The following is a 23,670-nucleotide window of genomic DNA, read 5'->3' as shown; positions in this document are numbered from 1 at the left end:
TTTTTGGACTATCTTGTATCTCTCTTTCTTATTCCTTCCTTCAATATATTTTTCTGTTTCATCTTTATATTGTTCAAATCGAGAGAGCACTTCAAGAGCTCGTTCGAGAATCCACTCACGTATTCCTAGACCTCCTCTTCGCATTCCCAGAAAGCCCTAGTTTTCCCAAAATTAATTTACATACAGTCGCGATTAGAACACTGATTAAAATCGAGATTAATGTATCAGAGGTTCTCATCGCATTTCCTTCAGGTTCTCGTCGCTGCTTATTACCCTAATTCCCGGGGAATCCTGCCCACTCGACCTCACGTCCTCTCGTAATCCTCACGAGAAAACGACGGTCCTTGAAAGGAAAATCTCATCATTTCATAAAGTTGACTTAAATTTTCACATTATTTATTTATTTACCTCACGACATAAAATATATTTAATATAAAATCATATAAATTTTATTTTTTATTTTAACTTATTATTATTATTATAACCCTATTTTCGATAATTATTGTCTAAATTATTATTAAAATTTTTAAACCTCTTTTTACGCACAATTTTTGTAATTTTAAAGTTTTAAATTTAAATTATATTTTTTATTAAATTTAAATTATATTTTTTTAATTTCTTTCTAATTATTAACACTTAATGGAACACTCTGTATGGTGAAATTTTTATTGACGATTGATTCCATTTGTTTGAATGCTGGAATTTAATCGTTCGACGAGTCCCGCGGAAAGTCGAAGAAAAATATTTTCCAGGCCCTTCCTCAGTTATATTAGACGGAGACGTTCGCCAGCTTAGAGTCAGTGCAACAAATAATTTTCCGTAGTAATAAAAGACACCAATCGTCGCTGAAATTAAATTTCTTTGCCTGGGATTCACTACCGAAAAATTTAGACGAGAACTATGAAGTCTAATATTTATTTCTACATAGCTTTAGTTGAAATTTCGTTCTAGTATGTCGATCTTCAACACGTATCTCTTCAATTAAACTTCAAAGCAAATCTTGTCAACTTGGATTTCAGACAAAATAAATCAAATTTCATTCATTTATCACGATTATTGTTTGCACAATCAAATCTAAGACTATTCAATCTTTTCGATCTTTAATGACTTTCTCCATTTGTCTCCGTCTTCACTTTAATACCCTCGTGAGAAAAACATCAAATTACAATGTCATACTCAATACATATGACGTAGTACAAACATGACATATGTATTTGAGTGGGAAAAGGGAATTGAAAAGGGGGATGGGAGGCAGAGGAGCGACGTGCGTAAGGTTGGAGGCAATGTGCGGGCAACGACAACACAATTTGTTCCGCGATCAATAATAGCGTACGCATTCGGATGGATAAATAGCGATCAATTGCAGGCATCGGCCATTGCCATAACCGCGTTAACGATTACATCGTGAATTCCGGGAATCGCGCGTTAATTGGCCACGATTGCACGTTCAATTACGGACTCGCTTTGTCCAAAATGCGTGTTGTATTCTCGCTCGTCGATGCGCGCACCGCTTACTAGATATACTACATACTTGAAATAATGCGCGAAATGAAGATGCGTTAATAATTAGTAATTGCGCCGTTACTTTTTGCTTAACAATCGTAATTAATGTTAGCGATAACGCGACGTGTTTTTATAAAAATAAAATATTCCGCATGGTCCAATAAAGAATTTTATTATAATTCATAATAACAATACACCGATATTGTTAATTTAATGATTGTAATTATTAAATGTATACGCGATTAACATAAATTAATTTCAACGCGTGTACTTTATTAATTTGACAATTATGATTAATATGTTTCACGTTAAAATAAATGCATAAAATAAATGCTACGAAATAGAAAAGAAAGAAAAAGAGCAAAAGAGCTCGCATCTCGAAAATTATTTAGTAGTTAGTAATTTTAATATATATATATATTTCGGAGCTCTATATTGTTATTGTAGTAATTGTAATTATTTAGACGTGCAATCGCGATATATTGTTTACAAGACGTTGCCGCGATAACAATCACAATTGATCTGATGTTATTGCGCGATCGATATTTCGTAATATTTCATAGTCTCTCCTCTCGAAGAAAAATTCCAGTCAACACAATAAAGCCGATGATTAATCGGCCATTATTCAGCTACAATGATTATGATTGTTCAGTAGGAAGGAGGGGAAAAGGAGAAGGGATTACGATAATCTAGTAATTGCGAAATGCACGGGGCAAATTCGTCGTCTCTCACGATATTAATCGCAGAACTCAAAGCGATTGTGTGAATCACTCGAGCATCTTTTGTGAAGGTAAAACACGTCATAAATTCAACGATAATTCATCATAATCCCTAAACGCTCTCTTTTAATTTCGTTTTGTTAAATAGTTGCGCCGTATAAAAATGCCCGTTTATCTATAAAAAGATTCACGCGAAATAAGGGTTTCCTGAAAAATTAATCTCCTTCTCTTCTGTCACATTTAATTATGATAATATAAACTCTGACAAATGTGCGAGAATACGAAGATTGTTTTTTTTTTTTTATGCCTTTGCGCGAATATTAATTTATTTTAACAAATAAAGAGACTAATTTGCTTTATTTTTCTCTTGTATTTTTATAAAATTAAAAAAAGCGCGAAATAAATTAAACTTACTGGCGAAAAAATAGATAATCACAGTCGGTAGTCACGTTTGCGAGATCAAAGGGGTAACTACATTTTAAAGGTCAACGAAACATGCAGGACGAATTGACGAGGGTGCAGCGGGAAGTGGAACAGTGTGTTTCAAAGGGCTGAAGATTGGACGTGGAAAAAAAGAGGCACAAAAACATGTGACCCAAAATTTGAATAATAAAACCGCCCGCCCGCACATTGTCCGGACATTAATTAGAAAGGACGGACCGCGAGAATGAAATGAGAATCTGGCGAAGAAACGAGAAACAGAATGATCGCAGGGACAGATCTCTCTAAAGAATTTCTTGTCATTCGACGAGATGCAGAATCGCATTTTTAAATTCGCAAAATATATAAATAGAGATATAGTTTTTATAAGTTTCTCTTGAAACTTAAAAAGAGACAAGAAGTGTACCAACTTGAAACTTGAAATTAACTAAGTCGCATAGTCGCCATTTATATCAGAGTTCCGACCCTGAAGGGAGCGCAGAATGGACTCATCAAAGAGTTGCAATATGAAATAAAGCCAAGCTTTCAGTTCGTTGATCTGGGAAGATGAAAATTATTGATTCTTCCTCTTGTATGTTCTTCTTTGTTACGCGACACAAGATCTTACGGACAGAAAGTTCGTTTGATTAAAATTCTAAATTAGATCTTTAGATATTTATTTAAAATTAAGTGTAAAATTGAGTGGCGTTATATTATAAATACAAAATTTTGACAATCAATATTTTTTCGATTTCACAATAATTATTATTAAACAATAAATAAATCTTGATTGGTGCTATTAAGTATAATTCCTCCCCCTCTCTCCATACATCATTTTTATATTTGCATAATCTCTGATCGTAAAAGGAATTTCGTTACAACAATCGTGCGAAATTTTGTGATTATACGACCAAATAATGATTTTTTCGACAAAAAGAATGCTTCTTCTTTATTGCAAAATCATGATTTATTCAGAGGAGAAGCCCCGAATCGACCTGGTATATTCCAATTAAGGGCCTCCCTCTCTCTTATTGATTATCACCAAGTCGATCGAATCCCGACTGAATAGATAAGAGATAAAGCCGACCCAATTCGCTGACAAACATATGTCGCAATGTCGATCATCGCACTTGAAATCTAAAGAACTCCCGTTTTCGAATTGACTTGTCACATTATAATTCGAAACAAACTCTCAAATATCCGTAAAAATGTTCCTCTACCGGCTGAAAAGAAATCTCATTTCCTTCTTGTCCGACAAAAAAATAAGATTTCGCTTCTTTCTTTCTAAGAAGATTGTTTCATTCACTTTTCTTCTGCCTAAGATAAAATAAGATTTCACGTTTAATATTTCAAAGCTAAACTTTGATCAGATGTAGCAATATACTTATTTCATAGTATATTTCTTTCAGCATTAAAAATTACAAAACACCCCAATGATTCTCTCCGAAAAGAAAATATCTACAAGATAAGAGAGAAGTGATTGAAGATTCGTGTGGTGAGACACTTCGCGATAAAGTAAAAATACAATCCTACATCCTTTCTCGATCCAGGAATACTTATCGCGGAACAGGAAAAGCAGAAGCGACATACGCGCGAAAAATATCATATGAGTGAGAAAATGTGGGAGATTCCTTTTGCTTCGACAATATCTATTGAGTGGCCCAATAAGGAAGTGACGTATTGCAGAGAATTGAAAAAGAATTGAGTAGAATTATTTTTTCAGTTTTGTATCAACTGGAAAAAGAAATGCGATACGTTGCGATGATAAAAAATACTTTAGTATAAATTTTTTCCATAAAAGTCAATTTTTCACACACAAGAAAACAATTCTTCGCGGAATAGTTCGCCTTCTTATCCGGCCACTCGATTGTGTTTCACGACCTGTCACATCCTTCGGCTTTCATTGACTACTGCCGACGGAACATCGCACCCTCGTGGGACGGGAATATTTTCTTCCCGAATCTCGTTTCATAAGACTGCAAGTCTTGTAATGCGAGATGACGTGACGCCTCGAGATATATGAGGTGAGTGAAGATTATTTCCGATTGATTTAAAAAAAAAATAGGGAGATTGAAGGATGACGTTGTCTTTTCAAGTTTCAATAAAAATCTAAAAAATTAATTTGAAGCTTAAATTAACTTCAAAATTGAGAAAAAATAATTAATATAGAGTAGAAGTCATAAAAAGTCATGTAAATCAGAATTTAAATCAAATTTTAAAAACTTGAGACTTTCTGAATTAATTCGAGAAACTAATATAAATATAGTTTCTAGATTAATTAATTAATGAGATTTGACAACTTTTCAAACAAATTTTAATCTCGGTTATAGCTTAAAATTCGTGATTCAAATTATAAATAATGATATAAAGCAGAATGTTGTAATATTTCAAAATTATTATCAATTATTAACAGTTTTATAATTTTAGAAAAAGAATTCCTATGTGTATGTGTGAAAAAGAGAGAGAGAGAGAGAGAATATAAATTTAATTCCGAAAATTATATTAAATTCAAATTAAATAAAAATTTACAAGACAAAGGAATTCAAACAGCGATTAATATACTAATCCTATTTGTAAAATTTTTCATGTATTTTATTTTATCTCTAATCCTTTTTTCCGTAAAACTATAATACTTTTATAATGCTGATAATAGAGTAAGGCGGAATATACATCATATTTCATTTAGAAACATCAGGTTTCTTTTTCATAGTAAGAAACAAAGAGATTATAAACGTTTCAAGTTCACTAGAGAATAGCTATAGTTTCGCATCCAAGTTTGTGTCCACTTACGAGAACCTGACCTTTCTGAAATTGCAATTTGAATGCGAAGAAATGGAGCGCGGTGCAGTTTGCAGTATTGCATATAACTTATTCAATAGGTCGGCCTCTCTTCATCGGTACTAGCGACAGAAGAGGGTAATGGGGAAAATCTTGAAAAAGAATGAAAATTGGAAAACGCGTAAAAGAGCGACAGAAAGAGGAAAAAAAAAAAAAGAGAAACAAGGAAGAGAAAGAAAAACGCATCGTGTCATTCGAAATTAATATGGAAAGCTACACGCGAATAAAGCAAACAGAGTCGAACGAGCACGATCTATATACACGGTGTCCCAGATTTCCGTATACCTCGCGATCCCTCATCCATGGATTCTCTCGCTCATTTCCTGACTCGACGGAAATACGAGAGGCATCTTTTATATCTATCCTTTGACCCACGAAATCTAAAAGACTACAAATTTGCACATACAGACAACCTTCGTTCTCTTCGTTCGAACCGGCACGAGAGTCGTTTATAGAAATATCTAAATCCCCAGTTTGACTTTTAAAACAAATTTTTGATTCTTCCAAAATTCTGTTCAAAGAGACTTTGACATTTCGAAGAGTAAATATTTTCTCGCGGAAGAAAAACAAAGCAGAGCTGAAGTGACGAAACAAAATTCATTTCGAGTCGCAGAATAAACGAGTTTAAACAGTTGCGAGTGGATTGTGGTTGGAAATGGCTATGCAAAAGGCAAATTGACGCTCGTTTCGCGATATCCTCGTATTTGTTGTCTCATGTTAACAATTGCAAATCAGCCGCCAACCGCCGACAACTGTTTAAACTTGTTCGTTTATCCATACCATTTTCGCTCATTGTCAAGCAACCTTGGATAAGTTCAAAGAAGTATTCTTGAAAATTAATTGACAACTGATAGCCGAGAGAAGCATGTATACGCTGTTCCAGAAGTGCATATTTTTTCGTAAGATATTTTTAGATCAATTGTTTTTCGACAAAAATATCAAAGTATCTTGTCTTTCCCAAACATAATTAAACGTTATACTAAAATTAAAATCAAAAAATCATAAAATAAATAAATATATATTTAAAAATATATGCATTACTTTTTCTAATAAAAATAAATATAATAATTAAATTAATTAAATTAAAGATAAGATGCTTCCGAATCTCTTCTATAGAAATATAAAGTATAAGTTGAAAAGATGTATTAAAAAAAAAAAAGCATATAACATAATTAAAAGCATGTCTGACGATTACGAACATGCTTTAAGTGACGAAATAATTTACTAACTGATTCATTATCATGGAATCTGCATTGTCAGAAGTTGCGTGCGAGCAACAATATCATCTATCTCTTTCTAACGATAAGCAAAATAAGACAGCGCTCTCATTCATTTACTTTTCATTCATTTACTCGCGCGTTTATCGCATTTTCTCGTTGTAGTCTTATCGCACAAAACATCCCAAAATATCTGCGATCAACCATGATAAACTGACAAGAGCAGTTCATCCATTGTACATTAGTGCAAATTGCACTCGCGCCAAAAACTTTTTCGACAACCCACTTGACACACACGTTTCTCAATAACGTACTCGAGAGCTTAATTGTTACTTGTTTTAATGTAATAAAGTACTGATAAATTACGATCGATTGGTTTTTTGTTCCGATGTTTGATCGATGTTATTAAAAAAAAAAGAATTAAGAATCAATATTTTATTAATTTCTTGCGCTAATAAATTAATTTATTTTATTGTATTGATTATTTAATTGTTCTTTTTTTTAAATACTTTTCTTTATATCTTTTCAATTTTATTTAAAAAAAGAATTAATGTTGTCTTTTTTTTTCTTACTGAAAAGTATAACAAAAAGAGTGAAGTAACTTCCTCGCTATTATTTTAAGGTAATGAATTAGAGTACGCATAGAGTATGATGAATTAAATTGATGTTATTACAGCAGAATAAATATTTTGAATTCTTCGCGCGCTGAACGCGCCGTAATAAATTAATAATCCAATAAATTAATTCTTTTCCTGTTCAATATTCAATCAATGTCGCAAAAAATTTTTCTAATTTTTTGCGCGCAAAACGCGCTTATGAATTTGATATCCAAGCGATTAATTCTTTGTCTGTAATATATTCGATATCATTCAATATCGGTATTATTTAAAGAAAGATTAACATATTTCTCTTTCCCTTAAGAAAAAAAAAAAAAAAGAAAAAAGATATATATATGTATAACAAAAGGATCGAAGCAATCTCGTAGATTACCTTTGAGTTTTGAACCAGTTAGTATCATTGGTACGCTAAATATGATTTCAGTCAAAATACCAACGGAGCTCTGAAAAGATCGAAAGCCGCGAGTCCACAGACGCGTGGAATTTCCGCATTCTTCGGTTTCATTGAGTCCACTTTGTGGAATTGGGTAACTTTACAAAGGTACTCACCGGAATAGTAGGAAGCCCAAGCCAGTAACCGCAGCTCGTCGAACGTCATCATTAACATCAGAGACCTGTTAAAAATAAAAATAAAAATTATAACAAGCAGCAAAAAAATTAATCTGCCTTTTCGCATTTTTTCAGAACCGATATAAAGTCATTTATATTTATGTAAAAAAAAAAAATCAGAAAAATTAAAACTTTTATTTATATGTATAAATAAGCTATTGCGAATTTCAATTTTTTATTAATTAATTTTTTTTAATAATAATACGCGTAACACATTTCACTTCTAAATCTTAAAAACGCGTTTAAATATTATTTATGCCCGAAATAATAAAAAAATAAAATGCACAAAATAATAAAAAATAATAAAATAATCAAACGCAATAAGATATTAAAATGCCAATAAAATAAAATTAAGAGATGATAAAAAAAATATGTAAAAAAAATGAAAGAATAAAATAAAAAATAACATCATCAGTCAAAATAATATCAATAAGAACACCTGTATCTACGTCACGGATCAACTCACCGCAACGTGCAGGAGCTTGCGAATGGCCTGGTTATTTCCGGTACCGCAATAAGCCATCGCCAAGGTGTACATGCCACTCCTGCGCAGGATCGGATCCTTATCAGCGCATAACGATGTCACTAGGGGATCGGCCTCCTCGAGGCGACCGTACATCGTGAAGGCGATGCCGACCGCCAGGCCACGTAGAATCTTCTCGTGCTGTGTCTCTTGAGCGTACTGAGAGAAAGCAGAAAGCTTCGTAAAAGGATCTAAAATCGACGTACAAAATGGGTATCCGTCCTTTTACACGGTGTAGAAGACGGTGATGTAATAATATATTTTATTTTCGCAATAGAGGTAAAACATCAGAGCGCTTACATGCATAAACATTGCAAATTATGCAGCGTGTACGTACGCTTTAAATATTAAATGCGCAATGAAATTTTCTAATTAACAAACATGCGATAAAAATTCTTCTTAAGCAAAAGGCGCTTCGTTTAAACGCGCGTCTATCCAATTATTCAAATCGAGATCTTATATGTCATTCTGCAAGAATCTGCCGATAAAAAACGACGGCACATGTAAATAAATCGAGATTTTTTCACGAGAAAAAATATAACTTTTCATCTCTAAATGAATAAGTCTCTCCTCGTAATTTTCAGAAAATTCGGTTTCGTCGAATTATGCATACCGTTCTTAAAACACCGAGCGGTCCGTATTTATCTCTCGCGCGGATTTACAATTTAATGCGCGCCGGCCGCTTTTTCCACGAGAGATCGAGATGTGCTCGTGCGTTACTTAATCGCAGCCGCCGGGACACATTATGGAGAACCCGTAATGGGTAATTGGATTAAGCCGACCGACTAGTGGCAAGTTATGATTCGTTTAGCATCGACCTGCTACTGTTGCTGTTGCTTGCTTGCAGCGATGGCCGGCAACAACGAAAGTTTATTCCGGCCTGCGCGCTAAATTGCACTCCTTGAGGAAACATCGATTAAAAAACACGACTGTTGTTTCCACGGACATTCGAGGAGAAAAAAAATCGCCAATTAATGCACGAAAACATGCGAGAAAGAATAGAAAGAACATATATATGTATATGTATACTGATCTTCTTTCTGATACAATTGAAAACTGCCGCTGAATGCTATAAAGATATAATTTCTAAAAGTAGCTTTTTTATCCTCTTTCTCTTCTTATATAAAAAATTTTAACGGTAATAAATTACAAAATTATATAAAAAGATATTTTCAGCATATGTGTACGTAATATAGATACTAATAATACTACAATAAAAAAACCTTGAAAAGCGGAATTAAAACACTTGAAAAATTATTTATAATCAGATATATCAGATAAAAGCGGAGAATTCATTTTTTAATATAATACTATTATATAATATCAAAATTATCGACGTATAAACTAATATTTGAGAAATAAAATAAATAAGTTCAATTGTCATGATAAAATGTTACGATCAATTAATTCCTTTCAAATTGACGCACGAATTAGTAATACCTATTAATTGATATCAATAATGGCTTATCGATCGTAATTGTGTATCGATCATGGTGACGTCTACCTGTTGACAGACTATAAAAGAAACATCGGGAAAACCAAAACTTGATATCTTCAAGAAATCGCGTGAAATTATCGCGACGATGGCTTCCCCGGCGATCGCGTTGTGTGTGTAAAACAAATATTGTTTCTTAATTTCACGGTTGCATATTTATAGAGAAAAAAAATATATATATATTTTTTTTTATTTGTACAAACAATTTCCATGAAAAGAAAATTATCTTTAAACATATTTCGTACTCGCGATAGAAAAGATTATCCTTAAATTCGCATTTCCAAAAAATTGTATTCATAGAAAAAAAAAAATTATTTTTAGACCTCGCATTTAATTCTACTTTGGTAGAACATTTTGAATTAAGGCGCTTTTTTTTTCGCAGTGTATCCTACTCTATTAGCGACCCTCGCGACGGATACAAATTACACGCTTTTCGCCGACGAACATGGAACGGCGTTCATGATCGATGTCACCGACCCTGTACCTACGTCGTCGGAACTCGACGAGATCGAGGAAACTGCTCTCAAGACCTCCTTCTTATTATACACTCGGTAAATATAAAACATATACGATACGTTCGAGGTGCACTCTGCTATGCAATAAAAATTATCGTCTCTATATAAATATCGAATATTTCTCTTTAGAAACAATCCGCAAATCGGACAGCAGTTAATTATCAACGACAAGAATAGCGTGGAGAATAGTTTTTGGAATCCTGAACATCCCACTTGTATCATTACTCATGGATGGCGGGGAGATGTAGAGCCTGGATCAGCTTGTGCCTTGATTCGAGATGGTAAAATCGCAATTAATCTTAATTGCTCGAATCTTTATCTCTCTGAGATAAGAAGATTCTTTAATGCAATCCTTATCTCTCTTTCTCTTTACTTTGTCTTTATATATTCCTGAATTTGTAAATTCCTTGAATTTAATTTCTTTTAACTCTCTGAATCTTTAATATATACTTTTTCTTTCCTCTTCCTCTTTTTTAATTTCCTAAATCCTTCGATACTTTCCTAATATTCTCTAATTTAAATTTCTGAACTCTCCTGAATTCTATGAATTTTTTTAGAATCTCGGCGATTAATTCCTTCTTTTATTGCCGTTCTCTGTTTAATATCCCAGCTTATCTCAGCATTGGCGATTACAACATCATCCTGGTTGACTGGAGCAAAGCGGCCGGAAATCTCTGGTACTGGAAAGTCGTAAAAAGTGTACCGCTTGTGGCGGGACATGTGACTAGATTGATAAATTTCCTGGAAAAAAGTGCAGATCTGGATACTTCCAGAACCAGGCTAATAGGACATTCTTTGGGTGGACATATTGTCGGCATCGCCGCTCGTAACGCCAATAATGATATCGCTGAAGTGATGGGTAAATCGTAAAAAAATCATTGTGGAAAAAATATAACGAAAAGAATCAAAATTCAAACATAAATATTAATAATATATATAAACTGATTAAAAAAGTCTTCTCATATTTCTTTAATAAAAAAAAAAAAATAGAAAGATACGTCAATTTTCTCGAAAATCAACGTGTTTCTCTTGAAAATCTCGATTTTCTTCAAATATTAAATATTCGAAAAAAAACGTCATTCTTTCTTCAATCTTTTAAAATCGATTCAATAAGAGATAAAACGGATTTTCGATCTGCAGCTTTAGATCCTGCAAAACCCTCATTCGATTCTAAAGGACCAGGCGAAAGAGTGGATAAAACGGATGCGAATGTGGTGCAGGTAATCCACACGAGTTCTCTCGGCATCGCGGAACCGATCGGCGACTCCGATTTTTATCCGAACGGCGGTAGCAAGCAGCCGGGATGCAGCAAGATAGGTAAATATGGTTCGGTAGCTCAAGTCAATATCGCTCGTTGGCTCATTAGTTAACGCGCTAATTTGATTTGCAGTGCCTGCGTGTGCGCACTCGAGGTCTTACGAGTACTACGCCGAGTCCATTGTAAACCCAACAGGTTTCCGCGCCGAAGATGTATATATGGGCGGACCAAAGTTCGATCCAAAGTAAGTATATATAATTTGAATTACGCATATGATAAAAAAACTAATGAAGTAAAAAAACAAAGATGCCATAGGTCTTCTTCTCTTCTTTCCCCGTTATTATATTTTTTTTTTTTTCGGTTCTTGTACTCAAAAATATCGAAAATTTTCGCATTTTCTTTCACGCAAATTGACCGAGACGTGAATTTCATTACCGTTTGTATTATTTTCAGGGCGCAAGGAACGTACATTTTACAGACTCGCAAATCATCACCGTTCGCACTCGGATGACGATTGATCGTCTTATAGCTACCACTCCTGTAAATATTTCTACGATAAAATAAATTTTCTTACAAACAATCTCAATTCTCTTTATGTTTTTGAAATGATTCATCCGATACATTTTCATATCTTTTATACACAACTACATTATCATTATTTCATCAGCACTATCACTCTGACAGTGAGAAAAAAATCATCAAAATATTTGGAATAATTTTTCTCATTAATAATTTTGTTTGTTTATTCTATTATATATACTATTAGAATTATCGCAAATCGTAATAATTCTTCTACAAAAAGAATGTTCGATGAATGATCTTAATTATTTTTTAAATCAATCTCTCTTTTTGATTCACGCGTGAATAATTTATTGTGTCTATCGATATCGTAAACATAAACTCATCGATTAAAACAACAAACAAATCATATCAACGGACTATAAAAAAAAAGAAAAATTAAAAGCAAAATTTTCAATGTGCAAGTTATTGCGAAAACTGTTGCTTTGCCAGCAATTGCATTATATGTATACGTAAAAAACAGTCATTCTCGAATTTCGCAGTTGCATATTCGTGAAAAAATTATTTTTCGGTTTGCATATTCATGAAAAAAAAAAGTATTATGTTAGATCGCGTTCGAATCCGGACAAAAAAACAGATACCGATCTGGTGCAAGTAATACACTCTTGCACGATAAGCTTTGATGCGATTCGATGAGATGGTAAATGAGGCTCGCCTACGCCGATGTCGCTTTATTATTCGATAAAAGATGCATCATTCGTTACTCAATAGACTAATTAATCTGCGTTTCGCAGGCGATATTACGGCGATTGGATGCGCGCACACGAGAGCTTTTCTATACTATATCGTATCTATTATAAATCCAGAAAGCTTCCGCCCCGGGAATATATTCATGAGCGGACCATTCTACGATCTAAAGTAAGTACGTCTTCTCTTTCTTCAATACGGATAATTATCGCTTTGCAAAAATGCGGCATCATGGTTTTTTGCTTCCATTCTATCTCTTTTTTCTCTACTTCTTTTAATCCTATTTAAGAGTATACTTAGAAATATTGGGCGTCGCCCACAGACTTCCGCATTTTCTTTGATCGAGATGATAATTAATAATGCATTGCTTCTATCATTTTCAGAGCACGTGGAATATGTATTCTAAAAATTGCCAGCGAGTCACTATTCGCTCTCGGATGATAATTAATGCTATTATGCGCTGTTATATATTCCTATACTTTTTTTTACATATTCCTACCGTATTAAATATAATTTTTTTAAATATTTTTTAAACCTATATATTTCACTTTACTTGACTGATTTATCCTGTATTTTCTTTCAGATTACTTAATTAATCTGTTAACGGCAAAAATATTTTTAGACTTTAAGACTTTTTTACATAAACTAACACGATATAAAACCGAAAAATCAGAACATCTATTTTGGATCTTTTAACGTCACTTTTATTTATCTTTGCTTTTATAAGAGCATACTCTTCATTATAAAAAAATAGATGAAATAAAAGAGATGTAAAATATGTATTAAACTTACCGCGACCATGTCTTCAATAGCCTGCGTAGATTTGGATCCTAGCATGACCATGCCCATAGCAATCCCGGCCGCTTCGCCGGTCACAGCGTCATCTTGATATAAGTTGAATTTCAGTTGTTCATAAACATCCTGTCTATGCGAGCCCATTGCAGCTAATCCAAGGCCGAGACAGCCACCATGACGGACCATCTAATAAATACATTTTGCAAGATAAGCCATTTATCAAATCACATATACTCAATTTTATGCAGATTTCATTTAGTTAATTAGTAAAACAATAAATTATAATAAAAATATTTAAATTTAATATGTAATAAAAAAAATTATTTTAAAATTAAATTATTAAGCATATAAAATTGGAAAGAAATGTTTTATATAAATAATATAATTCTAAAATATAATTTTGTATGAATATTACGTACTTCATTTTGAGCATCTTTTAATTGACCCAAAAGATAGTCCGTGATTGCGGCCCCATGATTAGCGTGTATAAGTCCCAAAGCGTATAAACCGCCGCCTTCGGAGTATCCAGCACCCGCAGCACCGGAATCCCTCGGCAAGTAAGATTGCATAAGGGCTAAAGCTTCTTGCTCATGTCCCCGATGAATCACTCCCAGAGAAGCTGTTGCAGTTAGTTTCGCCCAATTAGTAGCTCGTGCTAGCCACTCTAGGTTATCCCTGAAAAATATAAAATTTTTGAAAATTAAAACTTTTTCAAAGCTCTATTTTTCTTATATTTTACTTTCTCAAGAAATTGACAAATTTTAATAAATAAAATTTTCAGAAAATTAAGAATTCTAGCATTTAAATGTTCCCCATATTTTACTGTTTTAAAACCAAAAAAAAATTAAAATACTAAAAAAAAGAATTTCTAAATTGACTTACGTTTTTAAAATAAATACATACCTCAAAAATTGATCGCTAGTCGTCCCAGAATGCATAAAAGCATTCGCGATTACAGTGGCAGTGTGGCAAATCGAAACTCGTATCGCGTCCTTGGTATTCTTCAGAATCAGCATATCGGTATGATTGCTGCGAATCAAAAACTGCAGATGCAGATCAATAGATACCTCGCCACCCAAAATGCTGGATAGAGCGTCCACACGCTCCTGCTGCTCCCTCTCCTCTGCATTCTAGAAAAAAGTACCATAAATTATAAATTTCTCATTATTAATAATCAATATAAATATTATATTACAAATCAATAAAACAAAAATAAATTATTAAAGAAAGAGAGAAAAAACAATGTATAATTATCATTATGTGATTAAGAAAAAACTCTACAACTTAATTAATATCTACAATTTTACTTAATAATCATTTTATTAAAATAAATAATACTCACTAAACTCTCAACACTGCGCTGGACCTTCTCTTCCCCACTAGGAACTGCAGTCCCTTCATCGGTCTCCATGTTTGTTGTTTCCGTGCTGTCTTCTTCGGCGGTCTTGGCGACAGTGATGGCGGCAGCTGGTTTAACCACTGGTTTAACCAGTAGTGCGCTCGGAATAGGCGCAGTAGCTCGCAAAGCTTGCAAGACACGACCGAGAAATTGCTGGGTCGCAGATTCATACAGATCGAAAGCGATCTGATAAGCCATCAGCACGCAGTCCTGTGAACCCTTGCTCAGTCGATCGAGAAGTTCGGCTACGGCCAATGGATCGTCCAGAAAGATGAGGCATTGGCACATATTGACATAGTCAGGGGTGCCGAGATTCCGGTAGAGGCTGACCAAGCAACGGAGCACAGTATTGCGAAATCCACGGTTCTGAATTAGGCTCATGGCTACTTGGAAAGCATATGATAACATCCCGCTCACGTCGTCCTGTGAAAAAAAAAGAGAATTTTGTATTATTAAATTTATAATTTTGTATTTTTATTTCTAAAATTGTTTACATAAAATAAATTAATAAAATAATAAATAAATTTAAAAAATTTATTTACATAAAATCAATGTGGATCAATAATCTATATGACAATTATAAAGTACCAATGAGATAAAATTAATACTCACTGACTGCATAATAGCTGCTTCAAATATGTCCATTCTGCGTGTCTCCAGAGCAAGGCCCAGGGCCTGACGATATTGATTGTCATCAAGACAGCGTTGGAACATTCGGTTCACTATTCCCTCCAATCTAGGATCAATACCCTTGTTTCCTGGGGGAAGCTTTCCTTCTGCCTCCAAGACACGTTGCTGGGTGTAATAATCAATACACTTGGCTGAAAGATTAAATATTTGAAGACAACTATTTAAGATTTAAACATATTAACAATAATTATAATCCAGGCATACCAATAGTAGTGTCAACATATTCGTTTCGAGCATTGACATCAAATAGCTCTCCTGCTCCAAGAGCATAAGTCAGTGAATCCTCAAAGCTACCCAGATGATAATACACCTTGCTGGCAACCAAAGCAGCCAATTCATGTTGTTGGAACAATTTATCCTCATGTAGAATTTCACTGTAAAAATAATATTATATTTAAAAAATAAAATTAACAAGCGGTATTAATAAATGTATATTGTATTATAAATAGCATAAAAATAAGTTTATTTGTTTTCTACATACATCTTCTCGATAGCTTCAGAAATCTCAGGCCAGAATTCGTCAACTATCATGTCCAATTTCTTCAGAGCAAACACTTTCAGTTCGGGCATCGGCTCCTCCAACAAGGAAATTATGCCAGCTGCAAAAAATTTTAATGACATTTATTTAAATTATTATCGTTATATTGCTATAATGTAACAAAAATTATATACAATGACATTTAAAAAATGAATAATAAAATAATAAATAATATGCAATATATTTATTCATTATTTAATTAAATCCTGTGAAGTTCGTCTCTTTGTGCTTTTAATTAAAATTGGTGCTCAAAATTATCGAAAGTTCTTTCAAGGTTAAGTTAGCGTAATTTGCAAATCATCGTACAAAAATTGAAAAATAATAAAATCTTCGCATGATCAGTAAAGAACCGATATATTTAAAATGATAGAAGATTATTTGACAATCTACCTGCTGAGGTGATATTCATCTTGCTGAATTTCATCGAACGATTGACGATTGACAGCAAATTTCCCGGAAAACGGAAACACGAAGAGATACGTTACAACGGCGCGACGCGAATCTACTATTCGTATGTAGATACGTTCAGCTTCTTGACGGATTTCTAGTGACTTTAGTGACATCTGTGAGACAAGAACATTGAACGAGTTCCAATCTTAGATACATTTGTGTTTATGACTGTAAGTGTGTTTATCAGTGTTTATAACCTCTGGCTGTATGTGACTCTCGACTGAGAGCAGGTGCCATTTAAGAAAGAAGTGTTTATAATCAGAAAGTGCTAGAGAGAAATCTGAAGCTTTCCTCTAAAAAATGTATTCTATTTATATTTATAACAGATCTTGAAAATAAAGAGAAATTATTGTAGTTTTGTGAAAAAAAAATATGTCAGATAAAGCAAAAACTATGAGCCACATTAAACATATTCCTAAAGATGCTCAAGTCATCATGTCAATCATGAAGGATATGGGAATAACGGATTACGAGCCAAAAGTGATCAATCAATTGTTGGAGTTTACCTATCGTAAGTTTCTGCCTTTATTGACAATTTTGATGATTTTTCGTTATTATTTTACTATGTTTCAACATTTTATTTTATTCTAAATATTTTTAATTTTATTTTAGTTTTTTAATTTAATTTTACTAATTTTCAAATGATCTGGTATTTTGATGTAACACAATCTCTCTCCATTACAATATTTTACTATCTTATTATTTTCTATTATTTTATTGTTTCTTTTTTTTTTCTTTTTACTCTGGATTGTAAGAATCTTTAAACCTAACAAATGAAATTCTATTATAGGATACGTCACATGTATATTAGATGATAGTAAGGTATATGCTAATCATGCCAAGAAGAAGTTTATCGATTTGGATGATGTTCGATTAGCAGTTAAGATGCAGTTGGAGCGTTCGTTTACAAATCCACCACCCAGAGATGTATTGCTGGATGTGGCACGTGCCAAAAACAACATCCCATTACCCTTTGTCAAGCCGAGTAATGGTCTCAGATTACCTCCAGATCGATATTGCTTAAATGGAACAAATTACAGACTTAAAAATGCGACAAAAAAAGTTGTTCAAAAACCTGCGCATTCATTGGTTGGCAATAATCTAACTGGTGGACAATCAAGACCAAAAGTGGAGGGAAACAAATCTAGTGTATCAATCGTTAAAAGACCTGGAACGCTCGCTACTGTCGCTAGAACGCAAAGCATTTCTATACCAAAACCAGTTTTGAAATTTTCTACAGGTAAAATATATTACACAGTTTAAAATGGTTAATAATTATAAATATAATTATTAATCATTATAATTATTTCTTGTTTTTTCTTCTCTCTTATTTTATTTATTATTAATGTATCAATTATATAACTAATCTATTTATTTAATGTAAATATACCTATTAATATATCCATTTTTCCATTTGGAATCTAAGCTTCTCTCCGCCTACTGCAGTCCCATTCCTCCGTACCATTTCGTGTATCTTTTAGAACTCCACCAAGTAAGATTCTAATATAAAATAAAGCTTGATATGAAAAATGTATATAATTATAGAAATGTTGCCACAAAATCCACATGTTGTCCACTTGATAGGAAACCTTAAATTGAAAAATTAAGTTTAATATATTCTAAATTTAGAATTAAACTTAATTCCATCTAAAATTAATGTAATTTAGAAATTTCTAGTGTTTGTAAATTAATGTAAACATCCGCAGCTACGACCAGCACCACGGCGGTGAAGACACAAGTAACGAAACCTAAGATACAAATCACCTCTGCTCAAACTTTGCCGACCGTAAAGATGGAGACCGAAGAATCGTTGAAAAGGAAGCGAGAAGATGACGACTACGACGTACCGTAATCTCTCGATTTCAAATAATTTTCCGTCTAACAATTAATTTATTCTCGGACTTATTTTTTTTCAATTTAGAATTTTGCAATAATCCGTGAGTTATATAAGTCTTTGCAATAATGATTATCCTTCTAATAAAATGTAAAAAAATTTATAAAGTCTAAACAATTATAAAATATAAAACTATATAAGACGAATATTTACTGTATAATCGTATGTCATATATCCCATTTAATCTTCCACCTCGCCTTCTACATCAGCTTCTTCCAATCTTGCTGTATCTACAGCTTTTTCTGCCTCTTCATCTTCTGGAGTTATTTCAGTTTCCTCCTCTTCTATAAGAATTTCAGGCTCTTCTTCTATTTTTTCTTCTTCTTCACCTTCTTCCTCTTCTTCTTCTTCTTCCTCTTCACCTTCTCTTTCCTCTTCGCCTTCTCTTTCCTCTTCGCCTTCTCTTTCCTCTTCGCCTTCTCTTTCCTCTTCGCCTTCTTTTTCCTCTTCTTCTTCCTCTTCGTCTCTTATTGCTTCTTCGTCTTCTACAGTAATCTCTTCCATCTTTTCAAGCATCGCTTCTTTAATTAAATCCTTAATTTCTTCTTTCGAAATTATTGGTGGTTCAATCATTTCCTCTATTTGCACTTCCGCTTCGATAGTTGGTTCCTCCGTAATGATAGGTTCCTTTTCAACGCTGGGTTTCTTTGGTACTCTCTCCTCTTTAACGCATTTTTTACGATGTATCGGGAAAAAGAGTTTAAAGTCTTCTGATATCTCGTCCTCTGAATAAAGTCTAAAGAGAACATTTAAACTCATTTAATTCTGAATTGAATTTAAATATTCTTTCGAAAAAAATTCAAAGGAACTTTGTTTGCCAAAGAATTGTGTGTACATTATGGATAAAATTATTTTATATAATAATTTATATAATAATTTCTTAATAATTAATTATTTTTTTACAGAGATTTATCAATAAAACTTAATTTTTAATTTTTTAATAATTAACTTAATTTTTTTACATAAATATTTTATATGATAGTTTGATCAAATTTATCCACAGAGATCTTAAATTAATTAAAAAATAAATCACATTAAATTATAATTTAATAATTCAATAATTAAATAATTTAATTATTTCTTTAAAATTTAATCATTGTTTAATTAGAAAATCAACTCATTCGTGTATTCAATTTAATCATTGATTAATTAGAAAATCAACTGATTCGTATAACTACTTACCTATCAGCGAAATAAACTCGTCTGATCCTACAATTAGCATGGATCTGCATTCTGGTGGTCTCGATATAATTTGTGCCGTAGGCTCGTCGTGTGAAGTCGCATAGATTAAACTGAATCTGATTCCATCCACCTGAAAGCCCGATGGGCATGGACGTGCAAAATGGACGGACGCGAGTTGTGCTCTGGAAATTACTCACGCGGAATCTCCTGTGCATATCTTTATCGTCCAGTATCTACTTAATACATACAAATCATTATTTATATATTTGAGAAAAAAAGTTTAATCTTTTATTTAAGTAAATATAATAGAGGAAAAATCTTATTTAAAAAGGAAGTTTTATTTAAAAAGAAAATTGTATAGGAGCCTGTTATTTGTTGAAAAAAAATAGGAATTCTTATTTAAACGAGAAATGGAAAGGTTCTCATGTTTGTGGAAAAAAAATGAGAAAACTCTTATTAAAGAAAGAAAATGAGGAGCCTTGTTTAATTTAATTACGTATTCACATGGGCTTAACTGTTATCTCGAACGTGAAATATTTCTTCATATTCTTGATGATGATGATGAGGAAAGGCAGCTTAATACCCAACGCTTTCTTTGGATCCGCTGGACAATAAATGTAGGTCGTAGCCACATTAGTGCCAGCTATTTCTAATGTCAATGATTTTATCTCCTCATCTGTGATTCTTCGTATATATCCATTTTTCACCTAAAAAATATTTAATGCAACATAAATCTATAAATACATATGTTAATTATATGTATATTATTTATAAAAACGTGTTACAGAGATGTAACACGAGTATTTAAAATTATGATTTTGTAGATAGCTATAAATGTAATTTCTAAAAATATATTTCTTAGTGATATTTTTTATTTAAATTTTAAACAAATTAATAAAAAAACTAACGTGCATATCCCATAATTCCAGAGGAGCCGATCCGCAACTATATAAGATGGACAAAAGTCCGCCTTGATAAGTATTTCGGAACATTACAAAAGACTTTGTTAGATCATCAGCAATTCAGATTCTTTTCAATTTTACAGATGTCAAATTCTTTCTTTTGTTTCTCGATTTTTTTTTATTAACTGCCAACATCTCTTTTAGAATTTTTATTACAAATGAAATAATTTTAATAATGATTAAAAAATTATTTTACACATTCACATACTAGAACAATTAAAAGTATTCAGATAAAGATATAAAGATTAATAAAAAATAAAAACAATTAAAAATTTTATATAATTATGATTTTTAATGAATTAAAAATATAAAATGTTTAGTTTTTAAAATTTTCCTTATCAATAACAACCACAAAAATAATTAAAGAATTAGTGACATAATGATAATAAATGATTACAATAGATCAATATTTTTGAATTAGAAGATGCGATAGGAGATAAACGATTGAGTCGAACATATAAGATAATTTATTTTCTTTCGCTGAAATTGTACATAAAGGATTTTATTAAGGATTTCAGGTTTCGACGAGTTCATTCAGTTGGCGTCTCTCCTTTTCCGTCAATGGATCCGGTACGATCAACATCTTTGGCGACATACCGATGCTGAAGAGGCGATCGATTCTCACAGCGTCGAGAGCGAACATCTGCAGCATGGCAAAGTGCGTGATCTCACGATTCAGTTGCCGAGATATCTGTCGCCTGAGCCTTTGCACACGCTGTCTACATACCACGTGACTTTAAAAATAACAAAATGCGTGCAATTAGTTAGGTATAATTATATAAAAAAGGAATTGCTATTCTAAAATCTCGATGCAAAATTTTTCAAAATGTCTTCTTGATTTAACGAAGTAAAAGTCAACATTTTATGTCGTTGTAACTATATTTAATTTATTCTAATGCGTTTTCTTGATTCAACATTTAATAAGCTTGCGTTTAATGTACTGAATAAATTAGCTCTTACTAAGGCAAGACTTTTAAATCGGTATAGCTGGGGTGAATCGAGACGTCACTTCGATATAATTCCGGAAATAGCTTCATATGCTTCGCAAGGTGCTTGCGATAGATGGAAAGTTTTCTTTCCGTTGTATCTCGCGGAGCTCCAGGTATCTCCAAGTTCTCATCTTCCACAAATAGATCATCTTCCTTATTCATTCTTGAAATCTGATGCTATAAAATTTTTTCAGCCACTTTTCTTTTTTTAAATGCGATGAAAATCTATTTCACATCTTGATACACAAAATAGAAAATATCTTTGCGTTCCTTTCGAGATTAATGAAAAGTTTTCGAGTTGATAAGAATTGCATTAGACTCATTGATCTCATTAAAATAAACTTTACTGATTTAACAGATAATTTTCTATATTTTTTTTTCTTTCACTAAGAGAATTTTTCAAAAATCACATCATTTTTGTAAGACTGGAATTTTTCCTTCTTCGTAAAAATCGTTCTTAAGAGACCGCGGAATTTGGCAGGTTCACTAAACGGGCGACAAACTCAATGATGCGATTCGAGGAAAGTTTGTCTGATTTGTAACGAAGTGAGCGCCTGTGCCTCGTACGGATATCGATTTGGTTTCCAGGTAAATCAATAAAGAGATTCGGCTTATTCTTATTATGAGTAGTCCACGGAGCACTGAACTCTTCACGCAGACAATCAACCAGCTCGTAAAATACCGGTCGAAAGTAATCCTCTAATATTTCAGCCAACTCTAGCTCGAAGGATCGACGAATCCATATAATTCCAAAAAATTACAAACAATGACAAAAAATTAAAAAATTGAAATTTCTTAACAATTTTACAGATTATAATTTCCAAAATCCAAAGATTTCTTTTTATTATGAATCTTTTGCGAATTTCGTACATCAAAAAATTCAGAATGCAAAAAACAAAATTAAAAAATTCAAGAAATAATGCAAAAAAATTTTTTTTAAATTAAAGATCCTAGAATTCAAATTTAAATTCAAGTCTTAAGACTTCAGAGATCTAAACAGTTTAAGAATTCTTCCACTAAAAAAATAAATCCAAGAGTTTTTGTGTTTAAAAAATAATTTTATATGTATCTTTAAAATATAAAGCAAAAAAAATTTTTAAATCGCATAAGTGTAGTTTCTATAGAGTCTCAAATTTCAGAATAAAGTCCCTTGAATGTAGAGAGTGTACATCTTTTATCAATTGAGATCCTCAATTGAGTTCTTCAATATCTTGTATTCTCTTCCATAACGAATGACCTTCGTGCCGACCAATTTTATCGCATGGTTGCACGCGATAAAGGTAGCATTTTGATCTCGATAGCGTGAATATATGGAGAAGATTGCGTGTGTGTTAATTAAATTTATTTCGCATTTTCCGCAGAGCAAAGCGCGTGATTGCGTGATATAAATATCTTTTTTTATCGTGGGTATATTTCGCATATTTGTTCACATAATTGTTGAAACTTTGCTCTTTTATATCGCATGAGTTATTGATTTTCGTGTACATATGCATAAGAGATATACATTAAATCGAGATGAATGAGACAGTTCTTGTCATTATTTATTAAGTGAATTGGTTAAAATTGAAATAATAAACTCTTATCCGTAAATATGACCAACAAAGTCTAACAATGCCATTATGCTTCGGTGAACTTTCAAAAAAGGTTGAACTAATGACATATTTTAATGATTTAATTAAATACAAAATATATATTAATAATAATTGAAGAGATAACATTTAAATCAATAATTAAATAAATTCAATACGTATTAAATAATTAAATAGTAATTAAATAAATGTTATAAATATC

At 32.4% G+C, this 23,670-nt stretch overlaps 5 protein-coding genes across 5 annotated transcripts in view; 2 read left to right on the top strand and 3 right to left on the bottom strand.

Annotated features, from left to right (window-relative positions):
* Positions 1-16,929, bottom strand: part of LOC126856511 (26S proteasome non-ATPase regulatory subunit 1) — a 37,648-nt gene extending 20,719 nt beyond the window's left edge. The window contains exons 1-10 of the mRNA XM_050605064.1: positions 16,793-16,929; positions 16,346-16,463; positions 16,069-16,238; positions 15,787-15,995; positions 15,118-15,597; positions 14,679-14,905; positions 14,195-14,450; positions 13,773-13,961; positions 8,390-8,605; positions 7,864-7,928 (exon numbers count right to left, since the gene is read on the bottom strand). Of these exons, the coding sequence (XP_050461021.1) occupies positions 7,864-7,928; positions 8,390-8,605; positions 13,773-13,961; positions 14,195-14,450; positions 14,679-14,905; positions 15,118-15,597; positions 15,787-15,995; positions 16,069-16,238; positions 16,346-16,463; positions 16,793-16,826 (1,964 nt within the window). The 5' untranslated portion in view covers positions 16,827-16,929. The remainder of the gene's footprint in view (positions 1-7,863; positions 7,929-8,389; positions 8,606-13,772; positions 13,962-14,194; positions 14,451-14,678; positions 14,906-15,117; positions 15,598-15,786; positions 15,996-16,068; positions 16,239-16,345; positions 16,464-16,792) is intronic.
* Positions 10,019-12,292, top strand: LOC126856525 (lipase member H-B-like). The gene is made up of 7 exons (XM_050605098.1): positions 10,019-10,054; positions 10,324-10,492; positions 10,586-10,737; positions 11,067-11,315; positions 11,597-11,773; positions 11,847-11,958; positions 12,168-12,292. The coding sequence occupies exons 1-7, from the start codon at positions 10,030-10,032 to the stop codon at positions 12,223-12,225; spliced, it is 942 nt and encodes a 313-aa protein (XP_050461055.1). The 5' UTR covers positions 10,019-10,029; the 3' UTR covers positions 12,226-12,292.
* A 117-nt stretch (positions 16,930-17,046) lies between the features above and the next one.
* Positions 17,047-18,894, top strand: LOC126856791 (transcription initiation factor TFIID subunit 9). Its single transcript, XM_050605644.1, has 3 exons — positions 17,047-17,363; positions 17,643-18,092; positions 18,559-18,894. The coding sequence occupies exons 1-3, from the start codon at positions 17,225-17,227 to the stop codon at positions 18,702-18,704; spliced, it is 735 nt and encodes a 244-aa protein (XP_050461601.1). The 5' UTR covers positions 17,047-17,224; the 3' UTR covers positions 18,705-18,894.
* On the bottom strand, positions 18,886-20,920 carry LOC126856790 (cilia- and flagella-associated protein 20-like). The gene is made up of 4 exons (XM_050605643.1): positions 20,837-20,920; positions 20,444-20,635; positions 19,929-20,161; positions 18,886-19,482 (listed from the first exon to the last, which is right to left on the bottom strand). The coding sequence occupies exons 1-4, from the start codon at positions 20,918-20,920 to the stop codon at positions 18,927-18,929; spliced, it is 1,065 nt and encodes a 354-aa protein (XP_050461600.1). The 3' UTR covers positions 18,886-18,926.
* A 414-nt stretch (positions 20,921-21,334) lies between these two features.
* LOC126856817 (uncharacterized) lies at positions 21,335-22,420 on the bottom strand. Its single transcript, XM_050605702.1, has 2 exons — positions 21,851-22,420; positions 21,335-21,624 (listed from the first exon to the last, which is right to left on the bottom strand). The coding sequence occupies exons 1-2, from the start codon at positions 22,039-22,041 to the stop codon at positions 21,405-21,407; spliced, it is 411 nt and encodes a 136-aa protein (XP_050461659.1). The 5' UTR covers positions 22,042-22,420; the 3' UTR covers positions 21,335-21,404.
* Positions 22,421-23,670: the final 1,250 nt, after the last annotated feature.

Source organism: Cataglyphis hispanica, chromosome 19 (assembly GCF_021464435.1).
Source record: "Cataglyphis hispanica isolate Lineage 1 chromosome 19, ULB_Chis1_1.0, whole genome shotgun sequence".
NCBI lineage: Eukaryota > Metazoa > Arthropoda > Insecta > Hymenoptera > Formicidae > Cataglyphis > Cataglyphis hispanica.
Note: the sequence above shows the minus strand (reverse complement) of the source record. Positions and strands in the feature narration are given on the sequence as shown.

Excerpts from the sequence above, each read along its gene's own strand:
- LOC126856817 (XM_050605702.1), bottom strand. The coding sequence starts at position 22,041 with ATGAATAAGGAAGATGATCTATTTGTGGAAGATGAGAACTTGGAGATA. Across the intron at positions 21,625-21,850 it reads GATTTAAAAGTCTTGCCTTA|TCACGTGGTATGTAGACAGC; the intron begins GTAAGAGCTAAT and ends TTATTTTTAAAG.
- LOC126856790 (XM_050605643.1), bottom strand. The coding sequence starts at position 20,920 with ATGTTCCGAAATACTTATCAAGGCGGACTTTTGTCCATCTTATATAGT. Across the intron at positions 20,636-20,836 it reads TGGAATTATGGGATATGCAC|GTGAAAAATGGATATATACG; the intron begins GTTAGTTTTTTT and ends AATATTTTTTAG. Across the intron at positions 20,162-20,443 it reads ATTTCACGTTCGAGATAACA|ATACTGGACGATAAAGATAT; the intron begins GTTAAGCCCATG and ends TGTATTAAGTAG.
- LOC126856525 (XM_050605098.1), top strand. The coding sequence starts at position 10,030 with ATGGCTTCCCCGGCGATCGCGTTGT. Across the intron at positions 11,774-11,846 it reads GCCGGGATGCAGCAAGATAG|TGCCTGCGTGTGCGCACTCG; the intron begins GTAAATATGGTT and ends TTTGATTTGCAG. Across the intron at positions 11,959-12,167 it reads GGACCAAAGTTCGATCCAAA|GGCGCAAGGAACGTACATTT; the intron begins GTAAGTATATAT and ends TATTATTTTCAG.
- LOC126856791 (XM_050605644.1), top strand. The coding sequence starts at position 17,225 with ATGTCAGATAAAGCAAAAACTATGAGCCACATTAAACATATTCCTAAA. Across the intron at positions 17,364-17,642 it reads ATTGTTGGAGTTTACCTATC|GATACGTCACATGTATATTA; the intron begins GTAAGTTTCTGC and ends ATTCTATTATAG. Across the intron at positions 18,093-18,558 it reads AGTTTTGAAATTTTCTACAG|CTACGACCAGCACCACGGCG; the intron begins GTAAAATATATT and ends AAACATCCGCAG.